We start from the raw sequence: 25,362 nt of genomic DNA on the forward strand, positions 1-25,362 counted from the left end.
TGCAGCATACATCATGCATTTTACTTTGTATTGAGAAATAATGTCCCTGTCCAATATTCACATCTTGCTTTTTTTGTGGTTTGCTGGCAGAATATGTATCCATCCATCATATTGCTCTCTGATTATAGCAAACTTCAGCGATCAACAAACTCATTTTTCATCTGGCTCACTCATTTAATAGCTGTCCTTTTTTTTTGCCTGTCTCTTTGGTAGAGATGGTTGCATAAGGAAGCATCAGCATTATTACTGCTCATGCTTAGAGTTAACCCCTAATCCTAACCCTTAAGATCAGTCCTGTGCATCGTCCAGTGTTTGTGCTCCAGACATGCATGATTCCTCAAATCATGTGCGGAACAGGAATGTTATTAATTTGTAAGGTGTGAAAGTGTATTTAATGAAGCAGCCATGTGCACAGGAACACCCCCCCGTCCTCCTCTCCTCCCCGGTTGCTGATCCAACTGGAAGTGTTGAGATCCAACTGTTGGCCATCATGGCACATGAGCCCACCTGCCAGCCTGGCCCACCTGTTCCAGTGCTCAGCCTAAATCCCAAACAAACCAAGCAGACCAGGACTGTGTGTTATTCAGAACTGGATTACAAATACCTTCAAAATTCTTGCTCAGTTCCTTACTAGAATTGAAATTGAACTTGAAATGATAGCAAATGTGAAGCGGAAAGTGACTTTTAGTTTAAGAAAGTAGAATTAATACATTTCAGTGTTTTTCTTTTCAGCGTGAAATACTCATTACCATGTTTTATAAAGTGATTTATACATTATGTATAAGAACCTTATACATTATGTATAAAATGTTAATGGGTAATTTATACTAAAAAGAAGAAACTATAAATTAGTTTCTAAACTAAAAATATAGAGCATGGTGGAAGAACACCTTTTAATATTTTTTTAATATTTATTATTTATTATTATTGCTAAATGACAAAAAAAAATTAAGTTATATTAACATATGAAGGATAATTATATTAATAAATACAAAATGAATAAAGAAATTTATATACAGTATATGGATACATTTTATATATAAATATACATTTAAATAATTTTATATATATTATTATACATTTTATTTAATTTATTTCGTGTACATTTTATTTCCTTTTAAATAAAATAACTATTATAGTTATCTGTGCAGTGTGGTGAAACCGTTTGTGTTGTATTGCAAAATTAATCTGTTCTGATGGCTGTGTAAATTGCTTTGAAAGCACTTAGATGAGAGAAATATGTCTAATGAGCTGAAAAATGAATGCATTTGTCTGCATAGCATACAAAAAAGCATAATTAGTCCAAATTAATGTAGTCATGTTTTTTAGCAAAACTAAAAAAAAAAAGAATGTTTTTCTGATTATGCAATAAATTCCTCTTCCTTTCCAGTTCAGCATCCTGTGTGCGGTGTCTCAGTTCAGTGCAAAATAACACTCATGAAAGGGATCCAGCTGTTAAATTCTGCAGGCTTGTGCTCAGTGTCTGGTCAACAACAGCCTGTTGCTCCCTCCGTCTCCGCTCTCCAGACGGGCAGCACAAGGGTGCGCTCCGCGCTCCAGTCTTTGATTTTATGGGTTCCTCTCTTAGTCTCATGTCTTTCTGCTCTCATTTCATTTCAGTGGACAGACACTTTCTGCCCCGTCACGATGTGGCGTGTTTTGCTATTGTAAGCATTTTTGTGATTGTGGAGTGCAGCATGGTTGACATTGAGGAACTCTTGACATTGACCCGTTTGGCGCTCCGGACTGGACGGGGTCAGGGTCTTCTTTTGTCCTGTGAATATGGCCAAAGAGTGGATGGACAGAATAGGTGTGAAGTGGTACTTTTCTGTGCTCTATACTCTTAGGGATAAAGCAGTTGTTGGGTGTTGAATGGAATTGTGGGTTCAGCAAGTGTGGGTTCAGCATGTTGGCCTGTGGGAAGAGACCTGGCTACTTTACACCCACACAGCACATTATGAGTGAACTGCAATGTATTTACTACAGTTTAATGATGAGAAATAAAGAATCGTATGGTCTTGGTGAAATAAGTCATTTTAAATAAGGCTTACGCTTCGGTAGTGGGCAAGATGTTCAGTGAGGAACGACTACATTTTTGTCTGTTCCTCAAACAAAGATATTGCATGACATCAGAAGATGTTTATGATGCTTTTTATGACCTTTTTGGAGCTTGATGCATAAATGCATAATTTTGAGCAAAAAGGTGAGACAATTCAATTTTTATCAAAAACTACATCTGGGTAATATTCAGCATGATTATCAAAGCATAAATAAATCGCTTCTATCAACACCTCCAAAGCTTGCACAGACGTATACCACTTCCTGGATCAACATTTTACTCCGTAACATTATGCAGTTTTCATTTATGTGCTGCCATTGCATTATTTTTCATATGCATCTGTTTACATAAGAGATCGCTTGCTTCGAAGTGGTACTTTTCTGTGCTCTATACTCTTAGGGATAAAGCAGTTGTTGGGTGTTGAATGGAATTGTGGGTTCAGCATGTTGGCCTGTGGGAAGAGACCTGGCTACTTTACACCCACACAGCACATTATGAGTGAACTGCAATGTATTTACCACAGTTTAATGATGAGAAATAAAGAATCGTATGGTCTTGGTGAAATAAGTCATTTTAAATAAGGCTTACGCTTCGGTAGAGGGCAAGATGTTCAGTGAGGAACGACTACATTTTTGTCTGTTCCTCAAACAAAGATATTGCATGACATCAGAAGATGTTTATGATGCTTTTTATGACCTTTTTGGAGCTTGATGCATAAATGCATAATTTTGAGCAAAAAGGTGAGACAATTAAATTTTTATCAAAAACTACATCTGGGTAATATTCAGCATGATTATCAAAGCATAAATAAATCGCTTCTATCAACACCTCCAAAGCTTGCACAGACGTATACCACTTCCTGGATCAACATTTTACTCCGTAACATTATGCAGTTTTCATTTATGTGCTGCCATTGCATTATTTTTCATATGCATCTGTTTACATAAGAGATCGCTTGCTTCTCCGTCCTGTTCATGTGTGTTTTGTTCGGGAGGTTTTGTACTCGTTCAGAAGATGCGTAATAGCACCCCCGAGTGTATAACAGTGAAAACACGAAAAGCCGTAAAAACTCGTCTTTGGCGGGGAAGCGTTGTCTTCTAAAATACGAGATAACTCATCAATGGTGGGGAAAGAGTTAAAAGTAATGCATTACATTCTTACTTTAGTCCATAAAAGCAACTAATTGCATTGCTTTTATGCATTACATTACTTTAGCGTTACTTTTTGTCTCCTGGGCTGAATAAATTAACTTATTTTAAAAAGTAACTCTGGTATTTTCTTGCAAATTTAAAAGTAATAATGTGTTACTTTTACTAGTTACTTGAAAAAAAGTAATCTGATTACGTAACACGTGTTACTTGTAATGCGTTACTCCCAACACTGATAGTCACTGTTATTTTTAATCGGAAAAGAGAACAATCTTTAAAAGAAAATCTCCTTTTTGTCTTCTAATGCAGCCTTGGTGAGCATAATAAACTTCTTTCAAAAACATTTTAAAAATCTTACCGTTTTATCAACTCTCATCATTGATAAATTTCATTTGCTATTGAAGTAAAATAATAGTTCACATTTTCGATTCACAAACATACATTTTGTTTTTACTTGTTTGTTTTCGATAGCAACTATTTTCTTTTCTTTCTTTTTTTACAGCAGCCTAAATGGTGGCTATAGGAGCTAGAAAGTTGCAGTTTAGGAATGCTGATTCAGTGAGCCACTTTCCGCACACGTACACAGAGTTTGCGCAAGCTTCGCTCTTTAGGGAAAGCCTAAAAAAGGCCGGTGTATCAGAACTCTCTGACACACCTTTCTCTCTCTCCGTCCGAGAAAGAAGAGGTTTTTGAAGGCAGAGACGAGTGATTGATGGGGCTCAGCCAAGACTTGCCCCATAATCAATGCGATTGATCGCTCTGTTACTCGGCTGTCAAAGCTGTGCCGTGTTACGCGAGAGATCCGGAGCATCCATTTGGGATAAATGACTTGGCATGTTAGAAGCTTTGGCTGGCCCAGCGATTCATCTTAGCATTTCTAAAGGAATGACAACTGAACGCAGTTGCTCAGGTCAAAGTGAAGCGTTACAGCAGCCTAAATGGTGGCTATAGGAGCTAGAAAGTTGCAGTTTAGGAATGCTGATTCAGTGAGCCACTTTCCGCACACGTACACAGAGTTTGCGCAAGCTTCGCTCTTGAGGGAAAGCCTAAAAAAGGCCGGTGTATCAGAACTCTCTGACACACCTTTCTCTCTCTCCGTCCGAGAAAGAAGAGGTTTTTGAAGGCAGAGACGAGTGATTGATGGGGCTCAGCCAAGACTTGCCCCATAATCAATGCGATTGATCGCTCTGTTACTCGGCTGTCAAAGCTGTGCCGTGTTACGCGAGAGATCCGGAGCATCCATTTGGGATAAATGACTTGGCATGTTAGAAGCTTTGGCTGGCCCAGCGATTCATCTTAGCATTTCTAAAGGAATGACAACTGAACGCAGTTGCTCAGGTCAAAGTGAAGCGTCATTCGCAAACTATATTACTTATACAATCTGATGTATTTATGTTGATATTCAAAGATAAATGTACAGGGTTTTGTTTCATTCATCTGTAGCTCTGCAGGTGTGAAGTATACATTAAATACATTGACAGACATGTTACATCCACCATTATTGTCCTTGCCCTTTGACTCATGTGCTCTTTGACCTATGCAAATTTTAAAGATCTTAGATTAGTGTAGCAACATCAACCTCAACACCTATTTATGCCTACATTTAAGATTTATGTATTGGAATTGCATAGAAAATTTGGATTAGACAGTTTTAAACAGACAACTTAATGTGATGCATATTTGTCAGTCATACATAAAACAGGTAAGATTTCTGCACTCAAAAAATTAAGGTTTATTATTATTTGCATTAATTTAATTTAAGTATTCAGTTAAAAACGGGTGTTATATCAAACTGTAACTAAAACCATAATTTTTGTTTACTTTTACTTGAATTAAAATAAATGTTAACTTAAAAAAAAAATAAAATGTAAAAAACTAAAAATATAACAAAAGAAAACTAAAACTGAAATAAAAATGAATAAAAAAAGTCTTAATGAATAAAAAAAAAAATTAAATAAAAAACTAATACAAATGACAAAAATACAAAATGACTAAAATTATTTAAAATGAAAATAGAAAAATAAATAAAATAAAAATTCTAAATATGATTAAGTTATATTATGTTATAGTTATAATAAATATAATATAACTATAATCTCAATACTAAAATGACACTGGTTAAAAAAGTATGAACATGGTTCAAATATGGCTAGAACATGGCTAAATTGCTGCATCAGTATATCCCCTCGAGAAGTCTAAGATCTTGTGACCAGAACCTTCTTTTAATTCCGCATTCCAGACTCAAGCGTAGAGGTGACCGTGCCTTCTCAGTAACTGGGCCTCGTCTTTGGAATGACTTGCCGGTTGAGATCAGAACGGCCCCTAGCCTGACTATTTTTAAGTCTCTTTTAAAAACTCACTTGTTTTCACCGACCTATTAGGAATGATATTTTTGCCTATTGTATTTCCTATTTTGTGTTTTTCCTTTCTGGTTGCAGTTTTGTATTCCTAATTTTATGATGCGGTTTCTTACTGTAAAGCACTTTGGTCGGTCTTGTGGCTATTTTAAATGTTCTATATAAATAAAGTAAACTTGAAACTAAATATGAAAAACATTAATATGCGATTGAAGATATTTTTTGGCAAATGTGAGACAAGCCTTTGTGTTCTTTTTGGTCAGCAGTGGCTTTTGCCTTGGAACTCTCCCATGGATGCTGTTTTTGCCCAGGCTCTTTCTTATTGTTGAATCATGAACACTGACCTTAATTGAGTTCTTTAGATGTTGTTCTGGGTTCTTTTATGACCTCCTGGATGAGTTGTCGTTGTGATCTTGGAGTAATTTTGGTAGGCTGGCCACTCCTGGGAAGGTTCACCATTGTTCCAAGCTTTCTCCATTTGTGGATAATGGCTCTGACCATGGTTCTCTGGAGTCCCAAAGCCTTAGAAATGGCTTTACAATCCTTTCCAGACTGATACATGTCAACTGTTTTGATTCTCATCAATTCTTGAATTTCTTTAGATCGCGGCATGATGTGTTGCTCTTTAAGCATGCTTTACTTTGTCAGACAGGTTCTATTTAAGTGATTTCTTGATTATTCTAGGTAACAATGATGGAAAATCTTTTGCACTGAAAAAACTGTCTATTGAGTCTCATTTAAACCTCAACATGTGCATAATAAGATCATGCATTAAGAAAGTAATGGGTCAGTTTTGATTTGATGTTGCTGAAATACCGGGCTAAATGAGAATTGAGTGAATCTGGAGCTGCACTGATCTCTGTCTGCTCGTACTCGCTCTCTGCCGTTTGCCTCATTTGTTTCTGCAACCTCAGGCAAAATGTCAGTAGCACTGAAACGATGAATGATAAAAGATGACCAGCGACAGCAGGCAGTGACAGCAGGGTGTGATTCAGAAACACGGTCGTTGCTTATTCATCCCCAGCTGTCGCTCCATGTCTTCAGAGTGAGTATTCCTCACCTTCAGTCAGTCAGAACGCTGATGGGAAGCAAACGTTCTGCATCAGGACAGAGATTTATTTCACCTAACATCCTTCCAAAACGGCATGATTTTCACATCATTTAATATATTCTTACAACTCATGGGCTTAAGTGTGCAATTAAGTTTAATACATACATGAAATCATTAAATATATGTATATAATATACATATTATATACATATGTATATATATATAATTTCATATATTTTTTAACATTATATTTTATACATTCTAAATTATTTGATGCATTATAAATTTAAATAATAAAATGCTATATGCTTTTTATATATTATATACATATATATATATATATTATATAAATACATATATATGATTATATGATTTACTTAAAATCATAAAAATACATAAAAACTACATAATGTTTTAAATTACACGTGCACACACACACACACATAAATAAATATATATATATTCAAAAATTTCTAATTTTTAAACGCAAGTAATTTATATATATATATATATATATATAATTAAAGTACATTTTATATGTATGTATGTAAATATAATAATGTGCTTAAATTTTACGAGTACCATTTTTATAAAAAAGTTTACTTAAATAAATTGCGTATACATGCATACAAAATTTGTATATAATACTTATTCATTTTTATATAAAAACCTACATTATAGATTTTTATATATATCTTTAATCTATGTATTTTTTCTTATGTAATATTTAATAACATTTTTTATTTTGTATCAAATACTAGCCTACTTAAAAACTCTCCTGATGAGCTTCTGCTGTCAGTCATATGCAGTAAAAGCCCTCGACTCACTGGTGTTTCTCCTCTGGCTCGCAGGTTGAGCTCTTTCATTGAGCCGGGTGTGAAGTGACTGTCTTGTTGGCTCAGGGTTTGGAGTACGTCTGGAGATGTGACCCGTTCGTCATCCCTGCTCCGACGTTTTTAATTATGTGTGCGGTTTTTTGTAGGAGGTGAGGCTTTACTGTCTGTTAATTAGGTTGAAGATGGAGCCGAAATGTTCCTCATTCCCATGATTGTCTTTTTCTTCTATGTTCATGCACGAGAGCATGAATAGAGCTGAAGGAGTAAAGCTCATGAAGACGAAACGTTCGGGTCATTACTCACCTCAGCATTCAATTGCATGAAGAAAATTAAGCCTATTTTTAGAACCATTACAATTATTATAGGTTTTGTTTTGATGACAGAATACAATATTTCTGGTTTTCTTTTTGATTTTGGGGTAAAATACAAGCCAGCCATTTCTCTTCGGCCTCAGGAGAGTCTCATGCATGTGATGTGTGCGCTGCAGCATTGTCACTCATTCAGAGAGTTGAGCGTTTCTTTGTGGCTCATTCACGACGTCATGTCCCTGAGAGAAGAGGAAGTCTGCTCACAGCTTGGCTTGTTTTGATCGCTTTGGTGAAAGGGTGACACATTAGCGATCCTTAGTGTTTTCTGTTCTTTGACCTTTTCTAAAAATAGCCCCTGCATAGGAAAAATATTTAAAGCGTCTAAGATACAGAGCTAGTGCTTGCTTACTGCTTGATTAGTCATTTGACATTCTCCTGTCTTTTTGGCTGCGTATATAACAAAAAGTAGTTCCAGGATTTTACAGTTGATCCCGTGTGTTTGTTTATCCTCAGTTTCCCAGATGGAGTCAGATATCTGTCTGAACAGCACTGTCAGGTTGATGTTTACAGTGGAGTGGGGTTGAATCGATACCAGCTCTGGTAGATCCGTATCGGTGCTTAATCGATACCTTAAGCACCATTAAACAGTGTTATATCTATGTACAGATTCAAGGTTTAAAATGTATCCAAAAAAAAATATTTTTGTATTTTTTGTTAGGAATCATGTTTGTACAAATAAAGTTACACGTGGAATACACATGGACCACAAAACCAGTCATATGGGTCAATTTTTCGAAATTGAGATTTATACACCATATCAAAGCTGAATAAATAAGCTTTCCATTGATGTATGGTTTGTTAGGATAGGACAATATTTGGCCGAGATACAACTATAAAATCTAGAAAATATTTGAAATATTGAGAAAATCGCCTTTAAAGTTGTCCAAATTAAGTTCTTAGCAATGCATATTACTATATATTTACAGTAGGAAATTTACAAAATATCTTCATGGAACATGATCTTTACTTATGTCCTAATGTTTTTTGGCATAAAAGAAAAATCTATAATTTTGACTCATACAATGTATTTTTGGCTATTGCTACAAATATACCCCAGCAACTTAAGACTGGTTTTGTGCTCCAGGGTCACATATAAGCAGTCATTATTTTGGCTTACACTCACATTTGACTGCATTTCAGCAAATATGACTTCTGGGTGAGTGTTATGCCACCTAATTATTTTTTCATGTAGCAGGCTATTAAAGTGTACCATATGTCCCCCTAAATTATGAACATTATATTTATGTATTTGTGTTTAGTTAATTTGTTTGGGGGGCTGCACAATTTGATAATATTTCTAATAATAATGTAATTCTTAATTTTATATTATTATCCTATTAAATGCGAGTTTTATATAAAACTGGTGAATATTATGTCACCTAATAACTGTAATGTAATTGTCACCATTATGTTCAGTTTAGTTCAGTCCAAGGACTTTTAGTTTGTGTTTCTTCAGTTCATGCCTTCCTTTCTTTGATTTCTTGCCACTCTTTAGTTACTATGGCCACCGTCATTATGAGATCTGTGTTTGATTAATCATCTCGTTTGGGTTTGTACCATCTCTGTCACTTGTTGTCCGGTCACTGTTATGTTTAAAGTGTTTGCTACTGCCTGCCTTGTTGGAGTTATTATTCAACTTTGAGTCGTTTGGAACTTTATTCATCATCCTTATCTGTGTTCTTGCAATGCCCGTGACAGTCTTCTAGGTTTTGTTTTGTGTTTTTTGTTTTGTTTTCTTTTTTGTGTTTTTGTTTTGTGTTTTGTTTTTTTGTTTGTTTTGTGTTTTGTGTTTTGTTAGTCAAAGGATTTTAAAATGTCCCAAATATTGGTAAAAGGGTTGAAAAAATTGCAAACCTCTAAAATAATCACAAAACAAAAGCAACTTTTGTGTGTGTGTGTGTATATATATACTACATAGTAAGATTTTAAAATAAACTTTTACCAAATGTTATTATCCTAATGAATGTGAGTTTCAAATATCATCTGGTGAATATTATGTCACTTAATTAATATTCATGAGGTGTGATAATAAGGTGTATCATATGTTTGTTAGTGTGTATATTTGTTTGTTTAATGGGCCTGCACTGCTGGTGCAAATATAACCGGATATTGTGAATGTATAATATTATTAGTAAAATAAAATATTATATAATAATTTTCAATAATACATCACATTTACCTATGCTACCTATGTTATATTTTCAGCAAATCAGTTAGGACTACTGCGTGAATGTTCATTTAAATTAATGTTCATGAGCCAGGCTAATAAGGTGTATCATATTTCCTTCCATATTTCCCCAGTTGAGTGTTAATATAGTAATCATAATAGATTAAATGCAGTATTTTACACTACATTTTCATTATTAGATCATTGCATTGTTCTTTTACACAATGCATCATTACCTTTGCTTATATGCTTCATGTCATGGTGTCTGAAATGTCTTGTAACTACTCCAAATAGATTAACAGGTAGGTTACTTAAATATGCAAAATGATTGCTTTGTTCTGTTAATTCTTTTTTTTTTTTTGAGTCCGTATATTGTGCGTCCCAGGGTTAGTGAATTAAATGGAAAAGTAATAAACGAATAAATCCCAGCACATATTTTCCTCCAAGGGTTTGTTTTTTTTCAAAGTTGTCATCTTGGTGAAGTGGCCAAATTGAAATCCCCATTTTCAAACCTCATTAAAAATTCATGAAGTTTTAAGAGCGTTTTACGCCTGGCCCCATATGGAGCTACACAGTGATTTTATGTCAGATCTGTTGGTCCGCGCCAGCTCATGCATCTCCTGCCAGCCGCCGCTGTTCGCTGACAGGTGAATTATGTGCGTGAGTATGGGAACACAGACGCTTAGTTCAAACATTGACATTGGCGCAGACGTTTTTAGTTCCTCTGCTGTCAGCCGAAGCTGTCTGGCCAGTATTTTGGTGTAAAGTGACTCTTTTAGTGGTGGCTATAAAACACTTGACCTCTCACAGTCGATGCTTATTTTCTCTTCCTCCATCAAGCTTCCCTGTGGATTTTTATTTGTATCTCCAGCTTCTTTCCAGAAAATAGATGCATTCAGCAGGTGTTTGATAGAGAGACTGTGGGGATGTTTCATCATTACAGTGACTGTGGATTCATTTCACTTTCTGAGTCGAAGGTCTGATCACTTCAGAGACAGCCTGAGCTGCTGATTATGAATGGAGAAATCAAAACAAATTATCATTTGAAGTAATGTCTTCTTTATTTACACTGATGCCAGTCTGGTTTGCACTGGTCAAGGTGGTCTGGTTTGCTGGTTTTAGTAGGGTTTGGGGCATTTGTCAGCAAACCCAGATTTTTAGCCAGAGTTAAGTTAATATTTTTAATTTTATTTTATTGTTGTGTGGTGTTGTGTTCACAAAACCACACATCAGGGTTTTAAAAGGTCCCAAATACTGGTAAAAGGGTTGCAAAAAACGGCAACCTTCATCTAAAATAAGTGCAAAAGTAAAACAACTAAAATAATATTTCCAAACACCTCTTTTCACTAACAATTTACAGAAAAATAATATATTTTGTTTTGGTTGTGACAAAAAGTGTACAGTGTGCACTCGACACACACTACTGTGTGTTACTTTAAGTGTCTCTCTTCACACACCATGTGTTTTCTCAGAGTTGATTGATGAATCCGTTCAAACACTGTCAGCTCAGATCAGTGTACAATGAACCAAACTGATATGGACAAACACTGCTGGGACTTGATGGTCACACTGTGTGTGTGTGTGTGTGTCCTCTACAGGTCTTAAGACGTATCTGATATCCGGCAGGAAGGTGAAGCACGCCCAGTGGAGCTGCCCTCCATCTGCTGTGGTGGCTCCTGAGCTCAGAAAGTCTCTGAGCACCTCGTCCTTCAGCCACAGCCCTGACGTCACATCCTCCGCCTGCGCTCTGACCCCTGCCCCGGACAGAGCTAAGGTCAGTCCCACACTCACTTACACGCCCAACTCCAAAATCCTTTATTCTACATAATTAAAAGTGACGTTTTAATGTGCAACCTTGTAATCACTTCACACTAACTGATTTAGTGCAGCAGTTCTCAACATTTTTTTTTTTTACTCTGAGGCCTACTACTGTCAGACAATGACTGTGAGGCCAAAGATATTTCTGGTACTTCTGCCATAATGACAAAGCTGCTCAGTTTCGATCAACTTCTTTATTTATAGAAACTTGGAGTGTCATTATATTAAAATTAATTTATCAAAAATTAAATTATCATTTTTCATTTTATTTCTGTAAGTACAAATTAAATATTATCATTATTACTTATTATTATTATTGATTAATTATTTTAATAATTACTATTAATAATGTAATATATTACAATTAAAATAATATAATATATTATATATTACATTGTATTTTAAATGTGCTGTAATTATAAGTTATATATTATCAACATCATTATTAATTCATTATTTTAATATTTACAATTAACAATTTAAAGTATACTATAATATAATGAAACTGTATGATGTTTTATTATTATAAAATATATATTATCAATATAAATTAGTATTATTAATTCATTATCTAACAATTAATAATTTATCATATATCACAAATATATCATATCCTATATCATATCATATCATGATACAATCAAATTTCAATTAAATATATAAAAAACATAGTTAAAATTAATATAATGTGAGTTAAAATATTATATAATAATGATATAATCGTGTATTATATATAATTTCAAATAATTAAAATCTGTAATTCAATAACTGTATGTTCCTCAGTGATTACACTTTTTATTAACAATACATTTATATGACGTTTTAAAATCAGCAGTTTCTACTCAATAAAATATTTTAGAGCTTGACATAACTAGAAAAATGTATATTCATTATCACAAATTTCCATGGCTTTTAAAGATTTAATTATTGTCCATGACTTATCCAGGTTTAGAAATATAAATAACTTTTAATTCCCTCATACAGTGGGGGAAAAAAGTATTTAGTCAGCCACCAATTGTGCAAGTTCTCCCACTTAAAAAGATGAGAGAGGCCTGTAATTTTCATCATAGGTATACCTCAACTATGAGAGACAATCGTGCTTACTGTACGACTCCTGTACGCCACCGCAATCGTCTTTACCTTGATTGCAGTCTTCATCCATCCAAACTTTACTAGAGAGACTGGTTATCCAGTCGAGAAAACGTAGTTTGTGTCTCATCTGGCCATACAGCGGTGGGATGTGTTGACAATCCGTTCAGTCTGTACTTCACACAGCATGACGTGTGAGGGCTCACGCTCTTCAGAGACAATCACAGAATATGACAGAGATCGTGTTTTAAAGCCAAACACTGGAATGAATATTTCACTGAAAACGCAACGCGAGTCTCTGTTCTCTCTGCAATCTCTGATGTAATCAGCCTGGTTTCCTTTATATTAGCGCTGTTTTGGATGGATTGATTGAATGCATTCGCTTACTGGATCATTGGACTGAAAACTTTCCCGGAGTTTAGCAGCTTAAAATGATCTGATCGCAAGCAGAGAAGCAACATTGGGTTAAAGGGTTAGAATAGAAATTGTGCTTCAGTCATTTTGCGTTAATTGCGTTAAATTACTTTAACATGTTAAGGATTGTAAAATAAATCACATGCGTTAACGTGTTAACGATGACAGCCCTAATATATATATCATGGCTGTATTCGATCAAAAGGGTGCTTCTACTAAATACTGAGCAAAGGGTCTGAATATTTAGGACCATGTGATATTTCAGTTTTTCTTTTTTAATAAATCTGCAAAAATGTCAACAATTCTGTGTTTTTCTGTCAATATGGGGTGCTGTGTGTACATTAATGAGGAAAAAAAATGAACTTAAATGATTTTAGCAAATGGCTGCAATATAACAAAGAGTGAAAAATTTAAGGGGGTCTGAATACTTTCCGTACCCACTGTATATACAGTATAAACACACACACACACACATACAGTACATATACAGTATAGAATACAAGATATATTGAATCACATCATGGGGAACTAGGGAGCTATTTTTAGTCTCTGAATGTCCGAGTTAATATTCATAAAATAATTTTCTGAATATATTAATTCAAATGAATATATGAATACTAGTAGTTGGTGTATCAGGTGTTGTATTGGGTTTTACTTTGTTAATGCACAATCTGTCTCTGTGCATGCTGCTTTCTCTCAAGTGTTTTCTGAACAGCATTATTCCATTTACTGATGAAAGGACTGCGCTGGAAACACACCATGCTTGATTCATTGTGTGAAACACTGCAGTGATTTGCGGAAGGCCGTGAGGGATCACAATGAGCACGTCAATAAGTGAGCGTGTCCAGACCAGATCTGTGAGATCATAATGTGCCGTGTGCAATGCATCCACCTCTCCTTTTAAATTTGATCGATCAGTTAAATGCACAATGCATTCATCCAAGCAACCTTTCAGAGGACGCCACATTACCCGACAGCCTTTGCAAAAGATACTCTCGTCATTGCACTTTAATACTGATGGGACCTTGGGTTGCAAGCGATAGTGGAAAATAAGATAAGGGAGGGCAGGCGAACCATGCTCGCTGCTCCTGTGCAAACAGCAGAGAGGGAAAACAAGAGTCTGTCTGTCTCCGTCTGTAGTAATTATTCATCTCCGAGGCTAAATGCTGTTGATTTTTAATCCCTTGCATATTCAAACGGCAAATGTTAAATGGCAGATGCAACACATTTTAGAGCTGCTTGCTAAAGCTGGCATTACTACTTCTGTTGTTCAAAATTGGAGATAGAGATTTGAACAAACCCTTCGGCATTAAACTTAGAGCAAGAAGTTTAAAATCACTCTAACTTTGGCTAACGTTCTGGGAAGGTTCTTTGAACGTTATGAACAAACATTCTACCAGTGATGTTAAAGGAATAGCTCACCCAGAAATAAAAAATGGCTGGAAATGTACTCACCCTCAGGCCATCCAAGATGTAGATGAGTTTGTTTCTTCATCAGAACAGATTTGGAGAAAGTAGCATTACATCACTTGCTCACCAATGGATGCTCTGCAGTGAATGGGTGCCGTCAGAATGAGAGTCCAAACAGCTGATAAAAACATCACAATAATCCACAAGTAATCCAGTTCATCAGTTAACATCTTGTAAAGCAAATCCATCATTAAGGCTTTTTAACTTCAAACTGACGGCACCCATTCACTGCAGAGGATCCATTGATGAGCAAGTGATGAAATGCTACATTTCTCCAAATCTGTTCCGATGAAGAAACAAACTCATCTACATCTTGGATGGCCTGAGGGTGAGCACATTTTAAGCCTTTTTTTTAAGGCTGAACTATTCCTTTAATAGAATGTTTGTGTGAAGTTATCTGGTCTCAAACAACATTCTCAAAACGTTAGCACAAAAACATTCTTTCTTTTTTTTTATGCGTGAAGAATGTTGGTAACCAAACAGTTGCTGGTCCCCATTGACTTCCATGGTATTTTTTTTCCCATACTATGGACATCAATGGCTACCGTCAACTATTTGGTTACCAACATTTAGGGCTGCACGATAAATCGCATGCGATATTGAACTCGCATCTTGTCAGAAAGCCGGTTCTGTAATCAGCAGTAAATCTCCATCACGTGCGGGCTTTCACATTGAGCAGCATTAACTACACAGAGCCGTTGTTCACTGATGAGCTACGCAAAAAAATCGCGTGAATATGAACGTGGTTTTACGCAGCTTGTCAATGAACAACGTCTCTTTGTAGTTAATGCTGCTCAATGTGAAAGCCCGCAGGTGATGGAGATTTACCGCTGATTACAGAACCGGCTTTACTGATAAGATGCGCGTTAAATATCGCATGTGATTTATCGTGCAGCCCTACCAACATTCTTCAAAATATCTTCTTTTATGTTCAGCAGAAGAAAGAAACTCAAACAGGTTTGGAACACCTTGAGGGTGAGTAAATGATGACAGAATTTTCATTTTGTGGTGAACTCTCCCTTTAAATGGAAAGCAAAACATTTTTTGACTCAAACACCTAGAAACTACCTAGCAATGCCATAGCAATCACATAGCAATGTGCTAAAACACTAAGCACATTAGCATTATGAACAAAGTGTTTCTCTCCTGTTGGATCGCTGATCTTTCCATGTGGTGTATTGTTTCTAACTTCAGCTTTTTACCTCCCTTTAAATGGAAAGCAAAACATTTTTTGACTCAAACACCTAGAAATTACCTAGCAATGCCATAGCAATCACATAGCAATGTGCTAAAACACTAAGCACATTAGCATTATGAACAAAGTGTTTCTCTCCTGTTGGATCGCTGATCTTTCCATGTGGTGTATTGTTTCTAACTTCAGCTTTTTACTGAATGAAAACAGTAAGTGAAGTGTTTGGCTCTGTTCTGCTGCACATAATTTCATTTCGTGTTTTCCTGTTTCTCTTCCGTCAGTCTGCCCATCCCTCGTGTGGCGCGTTAGCTTCTGAGGACGGGGCGGTTCACAGCAACAGCTGCTCAGATCCTGATCACAAAACCATCAACAGCAAGGTGTGTGTCTTACACCTGATCTCAGTGAATAGAATGAGAAAATCCAGAATGTTCCAGTATTTATCTGAACTGCTTTGTTTGGGGCAAGGGAGTTTCAATAAATAATGTAACAGCTCTTTTTCCATATGAAAGGTATTATTTAAAAATTTTTTTTTTTTAATTTATTAAATTAAAATGTCCTGCTATTTAGATTAGATAGCGTCACCAGATAGTGCCACCTATTGGTTATAATATTCAAAAACAGTTTTAAGATGGAATAATAGCATACTGTTTAGTGTTTTTTTTAATTATTTTGTGAAGCTACACTCTTAAAAATAAAGGTTCTTCACAGTGATGCCATACAAGGACCATTTTTGGTTCCACAAAGAAGCATTCAGTCAAAGGTTCTTTAAAGAACCATCTCTTTCTTACCTTTTTATAATCTGAAGAACCTTCTTTCACCACGAAGAACCTTTTGTGAAACAGAAAGGTTCTTCAGATGTTAAAGGTTCTTTATGGAACCATTTAGACAAAAAGGTTCTTCTAAGGCAGTGTTTCCCAACCTTTTTTTAGTCGCGGCACCCTTTGGAAATTTTAAACTTGTGGCACCCTACAAAATAAATTGTCACAATATTTGAATTTCTAACTTTGATATAATTTGAAAAGTATAGATATTCGGTACAACAGGGAAGAACTGCAGAATATAATGTCATACAGATATTTTAAATATTATTTAAAAAAATTGTCCATCAATGGTGGCAATCAGTAGGATAATTTCTAATGAAGAGACCAATTTATATGACAGATTTTAATGTAGGCTTTTATACATATGTAAACATTATTTAATTACCATTATAACTATCTCACAAATATTTGCTCACTCAGTGTTTTTTTAATTTTACAGTGGGGTAATTTTGATGCAGTAGCACGAGATAGCTTGATTTCAAACTTTGAATTTAATAAAAAATGACAAGTAAGCAGTCAGTAATAAAATAAGAACAAAATAAAGAAATTAATAATGATAGCACAAATAAAAAAATAACGACAGGCCTTCGAATTAAATAAATAGCTTTTTAGTTTTTCAGGCAGGTCTAACAGTAGGGTTAAGATATTTAACTTTTTTGTTCTTTTTTTTTTACCAATTATCCAAATAATGTTTAGTCCTAGAAAGCTATTATTATCAGAACACGCGAGCATAACATAGCGGTTAGCAGATCAATGAATGAGAGGGCAGCGTTAGCAGAGTTGCCCATATACCACACCATGTTACAACACAGTAGGGCTATTGCAGACAGAAACAATACTGTACTACATCGATGTTTCCTGTCGGCTCAATTTTTGAGTGGACGTTGCTGTTCCGATTCGCATGAACGGTATAGGAGTGGAGCGACTGAGCGGAGCACACACGCATAGAGCGGGATAATACGCAGAGCGTCACACCACGTTCGGCAGCCGAAATTTCGGTGCATCTCTAAGTATTGGCGACTTCAGAAATGGATATTATATATATTTTAGCAATTTAAAAATATATAAAAATGATTTTTTTACACGACACCCCTGCTCTCGACAGACGGCACCCCGGTTGGGAAACACTGTTCTAAGGCATCGTGAAGCACCTTAATTTTTAAGAGTGTATATGCTTTAAGAACCCATAAACATTTCAAACAATAGACATATTTGCTATATGATCTCATATTATTCATTGTGCATGTTTAATTCAGCAAGTGTTGCCCAGTCACCATCTCAGACATAAAAACAATACAGTTTTGCTGTCAAATAAATAATGCATCAAGAAAATATAAACCTTATTTTTTTACTTCTTGATTGTAACATGCATTTTCTGTAAATCTGCTTTAAAACGATATGCATGGTGAAAAGCGCTGTACAAACAAATGTGAAATGAAAAATAGTAGTTGACATTTTTTTTCAGTTCATTCATCACATTGGAAATGGAAGTTATAAGTCACTGTGCAATGAAGTATTGCAGGCATTGTGCTGTGGTTGTGTGCTGCACATTTCAGCAAATGTCAGGTCGTCTTGGTCCTCTTGCATATGCAAAAATGTGCATACTCTGCACAGTGTATATATACTGCATAATTAGTGTGAATGTGTGCTGTTCTGAACATGAACCTTTGAGGTGTGCAGACCAGATTTTTGTGTGTTTGGTGTGATCGATTTGTTCAACTGTGAAATTATTTTTGTAACCTTTTCCCTGTAAATAAATATACATAGAAAATAAAACCGTAATATTGTGAAATATTACTACTATATGAAATAACTGTTTTCTATTTGAATGCATATTAAAATGTAATTTATTCCTGTGATGCAAAGCTGAATTTTCAGCATCATTACTCCACTCTTCAGTATCACATGATCATTCAGAAAGCATTCTAATATGCTGATCTGCTTATTATTATTATGAAAACAGTTGTGCTGCTTAATATTTTTGTGGAAACTGATAATTTTTTTTTCAGTATTCTTTTGTTTGTTCAAAAGAACAACATTTTATTTGAAATGGAAATTTGAAACATTAAAAATGTCTTTAATGTGCCTTTTGATAAATTTAATGCATCTTTTTCATCTTCAAAAAGGTCTTACTGATCCCAAACTTCTGAACAGTAGTGTACATCCTAATTCAATATAGTGCCTTTTTCATATGATAATGAATTACCATTGAGAGAAAAAAAAAACAATCAATAAGATTAAACATCCAGACTTGTTATAGTAATGAGAATGTGGGGAGGAATGTACTTAATTGCCATTAAAATGATATCACAATAAAAACTTTTTTTTGGTTGAAGTGTGACATGGTGACATATTTTTGTGTGATTAATCTATAAAGGGCACAGTAACATTACCATTTTGTGCATATTATTGGTTTCATCAGCACCTATATGTGCATAAATGTTCTTACTAGAGAGGTCTTATTTATTGTCTTATTTGAGAGTGTCTTATATAATGAAATGCCCTTTTATTAACAAATTTGTGCTGCAATTCTCTCATTTTTTTGTATCTTCCATCTGAATCTTCTTCAGGGGCCGCCTGGCAGGAGTCCCAAGACTCTTAATGGCCTGTTAAGCCCTCATCTGGAGCAGCCACTGACCCACAGCCAGACCTCTCTGTGTGAGATGCTGCAGGAGAAGGAGAAGAAGTGGCCCGGAGGAGGAGGAGGCATCAGCAGCATGGGAACCATGGACCACTCCGCCCTCATCCCACTGCGCTCCAAAAATTTCCGCGAGAGGAGCGATGCTCACTTCGTAGACGTGATAAAGGAGGACAGGTAGGAAACGACAGCAGTGAGGATGGGGCCCGCTGGGACAAAAATGTCAGACAAGATGGAACGTTATTGTTTAACGGCCGCCAACGGAGGTCATGCTGTTCCCAGAGGGACACTTGATGCACTTTGATGTAGTGTGCTGTGATGTACTACGTCCAGGACCGCAGGACACACGGTCCATTTTTCTTGTCTTCCTCTAGAAAAGCTATCATTGTACTAAATGGTTGTGTGTATAGGATTTTAGCACAAAAACCAAAGGACACAATATGAAAAACTGTCAAATTGTAAAACTGTAAAAAAAAAAAACTTAAAATTTTTTAACTTTAAAGCGTCGCTTCAGTTCCAAAATACGAGTCCATAGTCTGTAGTAACGCTTCCTGCAGTGGAAAAAGTCCATCTCCTGTGGTCCTCTCATATTAAAATCCACCAACATATCTGTTTAGAACTGTTTTGGATTGTTTTCACATTCGATCTGTGCATATTTCTCTCCTCATTCAGACAAGACAACTTTTTCACTGGAAAAAGCAGTATTATGAATAAAGGACTCCTATATTAACCGGAAGCAACTCTTTGAAGTTAAAAATGTCTTGATGGATTTGTTTCTTACAAACATGACGAAGACGAAGTTAATTGATGGACTGGAGTGGTGTGGATTATTGTGATGTCTTTATCAGCTGTTTGGGCTCTCATTCTGACGGCACCCATTCACTGCAGAGGATAGGTTTTGCGTGTTGAAACATTAACATTCGTATGCTGCGATCTAAAATTGTAATCATCCATTTATCAAACGGCTTCCTTAGCGACTGATATATGTCCCATGCACCCCACGATTAATACATGCCACCAACACATATCTCATATTTTCTAAGGAACATTTAAAAAATAAGATAACGTTTTTTAAATATTTTAATTTCACTTTCATTTTAGTTAAAGTTTTATTAATTTTGTCTTTTGTTTTCATTTTTATTATTATAATTTTTTTTAAATATGTTTATTTAGTTTTAGTTGTTTTAGAACTTCAAGTTAAACTAAACGAAAATTAAAAATGTTGATTTGGCAACTAGATTAAATAAAATAAGATCGTTTTATTAATATTTTATCTTATTTTCGTTAATGTTTATTTTATTTCAAGTATCAAAAATGTTTTCAAATGGTTTTAGTACATTATATTAATCAAATATGTTGCAACACGGCATTCTAGGTTTGGACTAAATTAATTTTAGAGTTTTAGAATGACATGAGGGTGAATAAATTATTTCATTTTTGTATGTATGTATAGTTTTTATTAATGTTTATTTAGTAGTTTTAATTAATTTATATTGAATTGTTTTAGTACTTAATTTTAAACTAAACAAAAAATTTTAATGTTGCCTTGGCAATAAGTTCAAGTTTTAGTTCATTTCAGTTAACATTTATTTTATTTCAAGTAACCATTTTTTTATGATTTTAGTTTTAGTTAAGACCCCTGATGAATAATCAAATATAGTGCAATATGGCATGCTATATTTGTAGAAAATTGTACATGTTTAGAAGGAAATGATGGTGAATAAATGATGCTAGAAATGTCATTTTTGGATGAATTATGTCCTAATTAAACCTGCCTGTGTGGATGAGGCCAAACGTTTTACTTGATGTAAATATTCATCAGATCAAATTGCATGATCTTTTTAATGCTTGTCAGAAATGCCTCTGTCATGCCAGATTCAGAGTATTCAGAGCCTCATAAGCTGAACAAATTCTGCAAATATTGCTGCTGTAACAGAATGGGACTGAGCTGAAAATCTAAAAGAATAATACACGTGGTTAAATAATGTTAGAGGAATGACACGTTTAGCCTCAGTTTCAACCAGCAGGCGTCTGGATCTGTTCCAGGCTGATACAGATGTTTGTTTCATGTTCAAAAGCTTCGGCATCCTTTGTAGATAAAATAAAAAATGTAAATGTGTTTCATTTGCATTCAGTCACTTTAAAAGGACAATTCAACCCAAAATGAACATTCTGTCATCATTTACTCACCCTCATGTTGTTCCAAACATGTATGGCTTACTTTCTTCTGTGGAAGACAAAAGGAGATATTTTGAAGAATGTGGGTAACCAAACAGTTCTCCCATTGACTTCCACTGTATGAGAGTTATGAGAGTTTTTCTCATATTCAAATATGTTATTGGGATGTATTTCCATTTTGTTGTTCACAATAGACTGTTACTTTAGTCTTAAAACGGTACCATTGCAGCATACTGCACAATACACAAAGTGCATGTAGCTGTTGCTGTAGAGTGCTGATGAAATGCGTATATCTCATTGTCCACTTTACAGAAGAGCCTTTTACCTGGACAGCGTTCTGAACTGCACCAGGACCCTCCTCTGGGCCATTTCCGGCTGGGTTCCCCGTCACATGATCGGAGCAGTGCTGGTGTCTTTACCTGCCGTGGCTGTGTTTTCTCATATCACCTGCAATATGCATGACTCCATACAGGTAAACACAAGGGCATGTATGTCACAAGGGGGTTTTCATGCATGTCGAATAGTTTTTATTTAATATAAAGTACATTTGTTTAGCCTTTTCATCTTTTCCCTCTTCAAACTGTACTGTAGCTGTAAAGTGATGGTAATACTATGGCACTCTGATTCATATTCATATTAGATTAAAAAAAAAAAAAATTCTTACTGGAATACTCTACAGTACTCCAAGCTACTCTACAGTACCCAAGTCCTAGTCCAGTTTCAGATTGCAGCATTTTCCTGCACCCATTTTCTGTCCATCTTTAGGATTAGAATATACAAATTATTCAAAATATTAATAAATACTATAAAAGCATATAAATAATACAAATTGTAGTCACAGGTTTGTCAAAGTGCAATTTATTCTTATCAGACCAAAGAATCAAAATAAAATGCTTTATATACCATTCAAAAGTTTGAGGGCAGTAAGATTTTGTTGTTGTTTTTTAAAGTAATTAATACTTTTATTCAGGAAGGATGCATTAAATTGATCAAACGTGACAGTAAAGACATAAATCAATCATTAAAATCCTGAAAAAATGATCACGGTTTCCAAAAGACATGAAGCGGCACAACTGTTTTCAACACTGATAATAATGATAAATGTTTATGAGCAGCAAATCAGCATATTAGAATGATTTCTGAAGGATCATGTGACACTGAAGACTGGAGTAATGATGCTGAAAATTCAGCTGCGCATCACAGGAATAAATGACATTTTAAATATATATTATAATAGAAAAATATATTTTAAATTGTAACAACTTTTCTGAATATTGGTGAGCTTAACAGACTTATTTCAAAAATATATATATTTTTAAATCTTACCGATGACATACTTTTGAACAGTACTGTATAATTTTATTATAATAAATATGTTTATATATACATCCCAATTTGTTGATCCCTTTTAAAGGTGCTGTATGTAAGTTTTTGACTCTGCTATAGCATAAAAATACCATAATGTGTTTGCAGATATTTAAGAAACATGCTAAGTTAACATACTTGTTTATCTGAAAAACAATGCTACAATAAGTTATTCTCCTTTGAAAATGTGTGTTCCGGGCCGGAATGTCGGTCTCTGTTTTTGGTTTGCGAAACCCGCCCACTGCCAGTTTACCCAATTGTATTTTAGCACCCCGGGTTGCCAGTTGGCGGGAAACACAGCGTATTTCATTTCATTCATCGTCAAGTGCGCTCGTTCCTGTTGGTGTCGTCAATCTGGCAACCTGCGCGTGCGTCAATTCTGAGGAGGAGGGGCCGGGTGAAAAAAATCCTATCCAATATTTTGAATTTGGACTGCAATACCTAGTTCAACCACTTGGCATCAATCCTACATACAGCACCTTTAAAGCAGAATTAAATCCAGAGTTTAGGATCATATGTGAGTGATGTGAATAAAAGTTGTAGATTTTCCTCAAAAGGACTCTAAAAGAGCTGTAAATATTGTTAAAACAAAAGAAACCATTTTATATGCAGTAAAGGAAACACAGCATAGCGTCATGCTAACAGAATTAATGTGCATGCTTGGCTAAATGCTTTTAAGTGTGCACTTTAAGTATGTATGGTACAGTACATCTATTATGTAACATTTTATAGACGTGTCTGGTGACCTCTAGACAGCAAAGATGCAGTAATTGAAGCAATTTGATGCTGCTCTGAGTCAGGGAAGTACATATTTCTGTAAACTGCAATCCTGCACGTACTCTGCTGCGAGCATGAGCATGTTTAATTCATGTCTAATTCTTTTCCCCAGTTCACCATGTTCACCTGCTGTGCTGTCATAATTGCCATCATCCAGTACAGCAATTTCTGCCAGCTCAGTTTCTGGATGCGTTCAAGCCTGGCGACGCTAGCGGGACTCACCTTTCTCAGTGTGCTCTGGAGCCCCCCTTGCAGGTTCAAACAATCACACAGTGCACATATGCTAACACTTCAGTTTAGCGACCAATTCTCACTACTTACTAGTTGCTTATTAGCATGTATATTACTAGCATATTGGCTGTTTAGTATTTATAAAACACATATTAATGGCTTACTCTACATGACCATATTTTAGATCCCTTAATCCACCCCATACCTAAACTTAAAGGGGTCATATGATGCGATTTCATTTTTTCCTTTCTCTTTGGAGTGTTACAAGCTCTTGGTGCCCCTTTAACAGCCTTACTAACTATTAATAAGCAGCAGTTTGGGAGTTTATTGAGGAAACAGTTGTAGTTAATAGTTAGTTAAAATTGAAAATTGGTCCCCAAACTAAAGTGTGACCCACATATTACACATCTTACATACTGTTTTTGAGATAAAATATTTAGAAATCTATTTACTTGAAACAACACTGAATAAGAATAGTTTTTAGAGAATGTCTTTAATATGAGGATGTATTTTGACTTACTGCAGTTTTTCTAAAAAAACAAGTGAAAAATATGCTCATACAAAAGACAACATTTTTACATATTTTAACTAGAAAACATGTTGAAAAAGATATTTAAATGACTTAAGTATTTTCTTTTATGTGTATACTACAATTCAAAAGTTTGGGGTCAGTAAGATTTTTTTGAAAGAAGTCTCTACTGCTCACCATGGCTGCATTTATTGAATCAAAAATACATAACAATACTAATATTGTGAAATATTATTACAATTTAAAATAACTGTTTGAATATTTAAAATTGCTATTTGAATACAATGTCATTTATTCCTGTGATGCAAAGCTGAATTTTCAGCATCATTACACCAGTCTTTAGTGTCACATGATGCTTCAGAAATAATTCAAATATACAGATTTTTCAAGATTATCTGATGAATAGAAAGTTCGAAAGAACAACATTTATTTAAAATAGACATGTTTTATAACATCATAAATGTATTTACTGTCACTTTTGATCAATTAAATGCATCTTTACTGAATAAAAGTATTTATGCAAGTTAATGAATTATTATGCTTTTATTGGGCTAATTCAAATATACAGATTTTTCAAGATTATCTGATGAATAGAAAGTTCGAAAGAACAACATTTATTTAAAATAGACTATTTATAACTATTTATTATAGTTTTATAACATCATAAATGTATTTACTGTCACTTTTGATCAATTAAATGCATCTTTACTGAATAAAAGTATTTATGCAAGTTAATGAATTATTATGCTTTTATTGGGCTTTCATAGATTAGTTATGTTATGCTAATACTAATCCAAAGCTATCTTTTCACTGTTGTTTTCCTTTTAGCACGTGGGGACGTTTATTTTTGAGGT

General features: G+C 34.8%; 1 protein-coding gene across 1 annotated transcript in view; it reads left to right on the forward strand.

Annotated features, from left to right (window-relative positions):
• LOC107553626 (adenylate cyclase type 9-like) overlaps nucleotides 1-25,362 on the forward strand; it is a 52,448-nt gene that overhangs the window by 22,028 nt on the left and 5,058 nt on the right. Inside the window, exons 3-8 of the mRNA XM_016235913.1 lie at nucleotides 11,585-11,760; nucleotides 16,251-16,346; nucleotides 19,361-19,605; nucleotides 21,919-22,078; nucleotides 23,861-24,003; nucleotides 25,337-25,360. Coding sequence (XP_016091399.1) covers nucleotides 11,585-11,760; nucleotides 16,251-16,346; nucleotides 19,361-19,605; nucleotides 21,919-22,078; nucleotides 23,861-24,003; nucleotides 25,337-25,360 — 844 coding nt within the window. The remainder of the gene's footprint in view (nucleotides 1-11,584; nucleotides 11,761-16,250; nucleotides 16,347-19,360; nucleotides 19,606-21,918; nucleotides 22,079-23,860; nucleotides 24,004-25,336; nucleotides 25,361-25,362) is intronic.

This window comes from Sinocyclocheilus grahami, unplaced genomic scaffold (genome assembly GCF_001515645.1).
Source record: "Sinocyclocheilus grahami isolate Dianchi unplaced genomic scaffold, SAMN03320097.WGS_v1.1 scaffold476.1, whole genome shotgun sequence".
Lineage (NCBI taxonomy): Eukaryota > Metazoa > Chordata > Actinopteri > Cypriniformes > Cyprinidae > Sinocyclocheilus > Sinocyclocheilus grahami.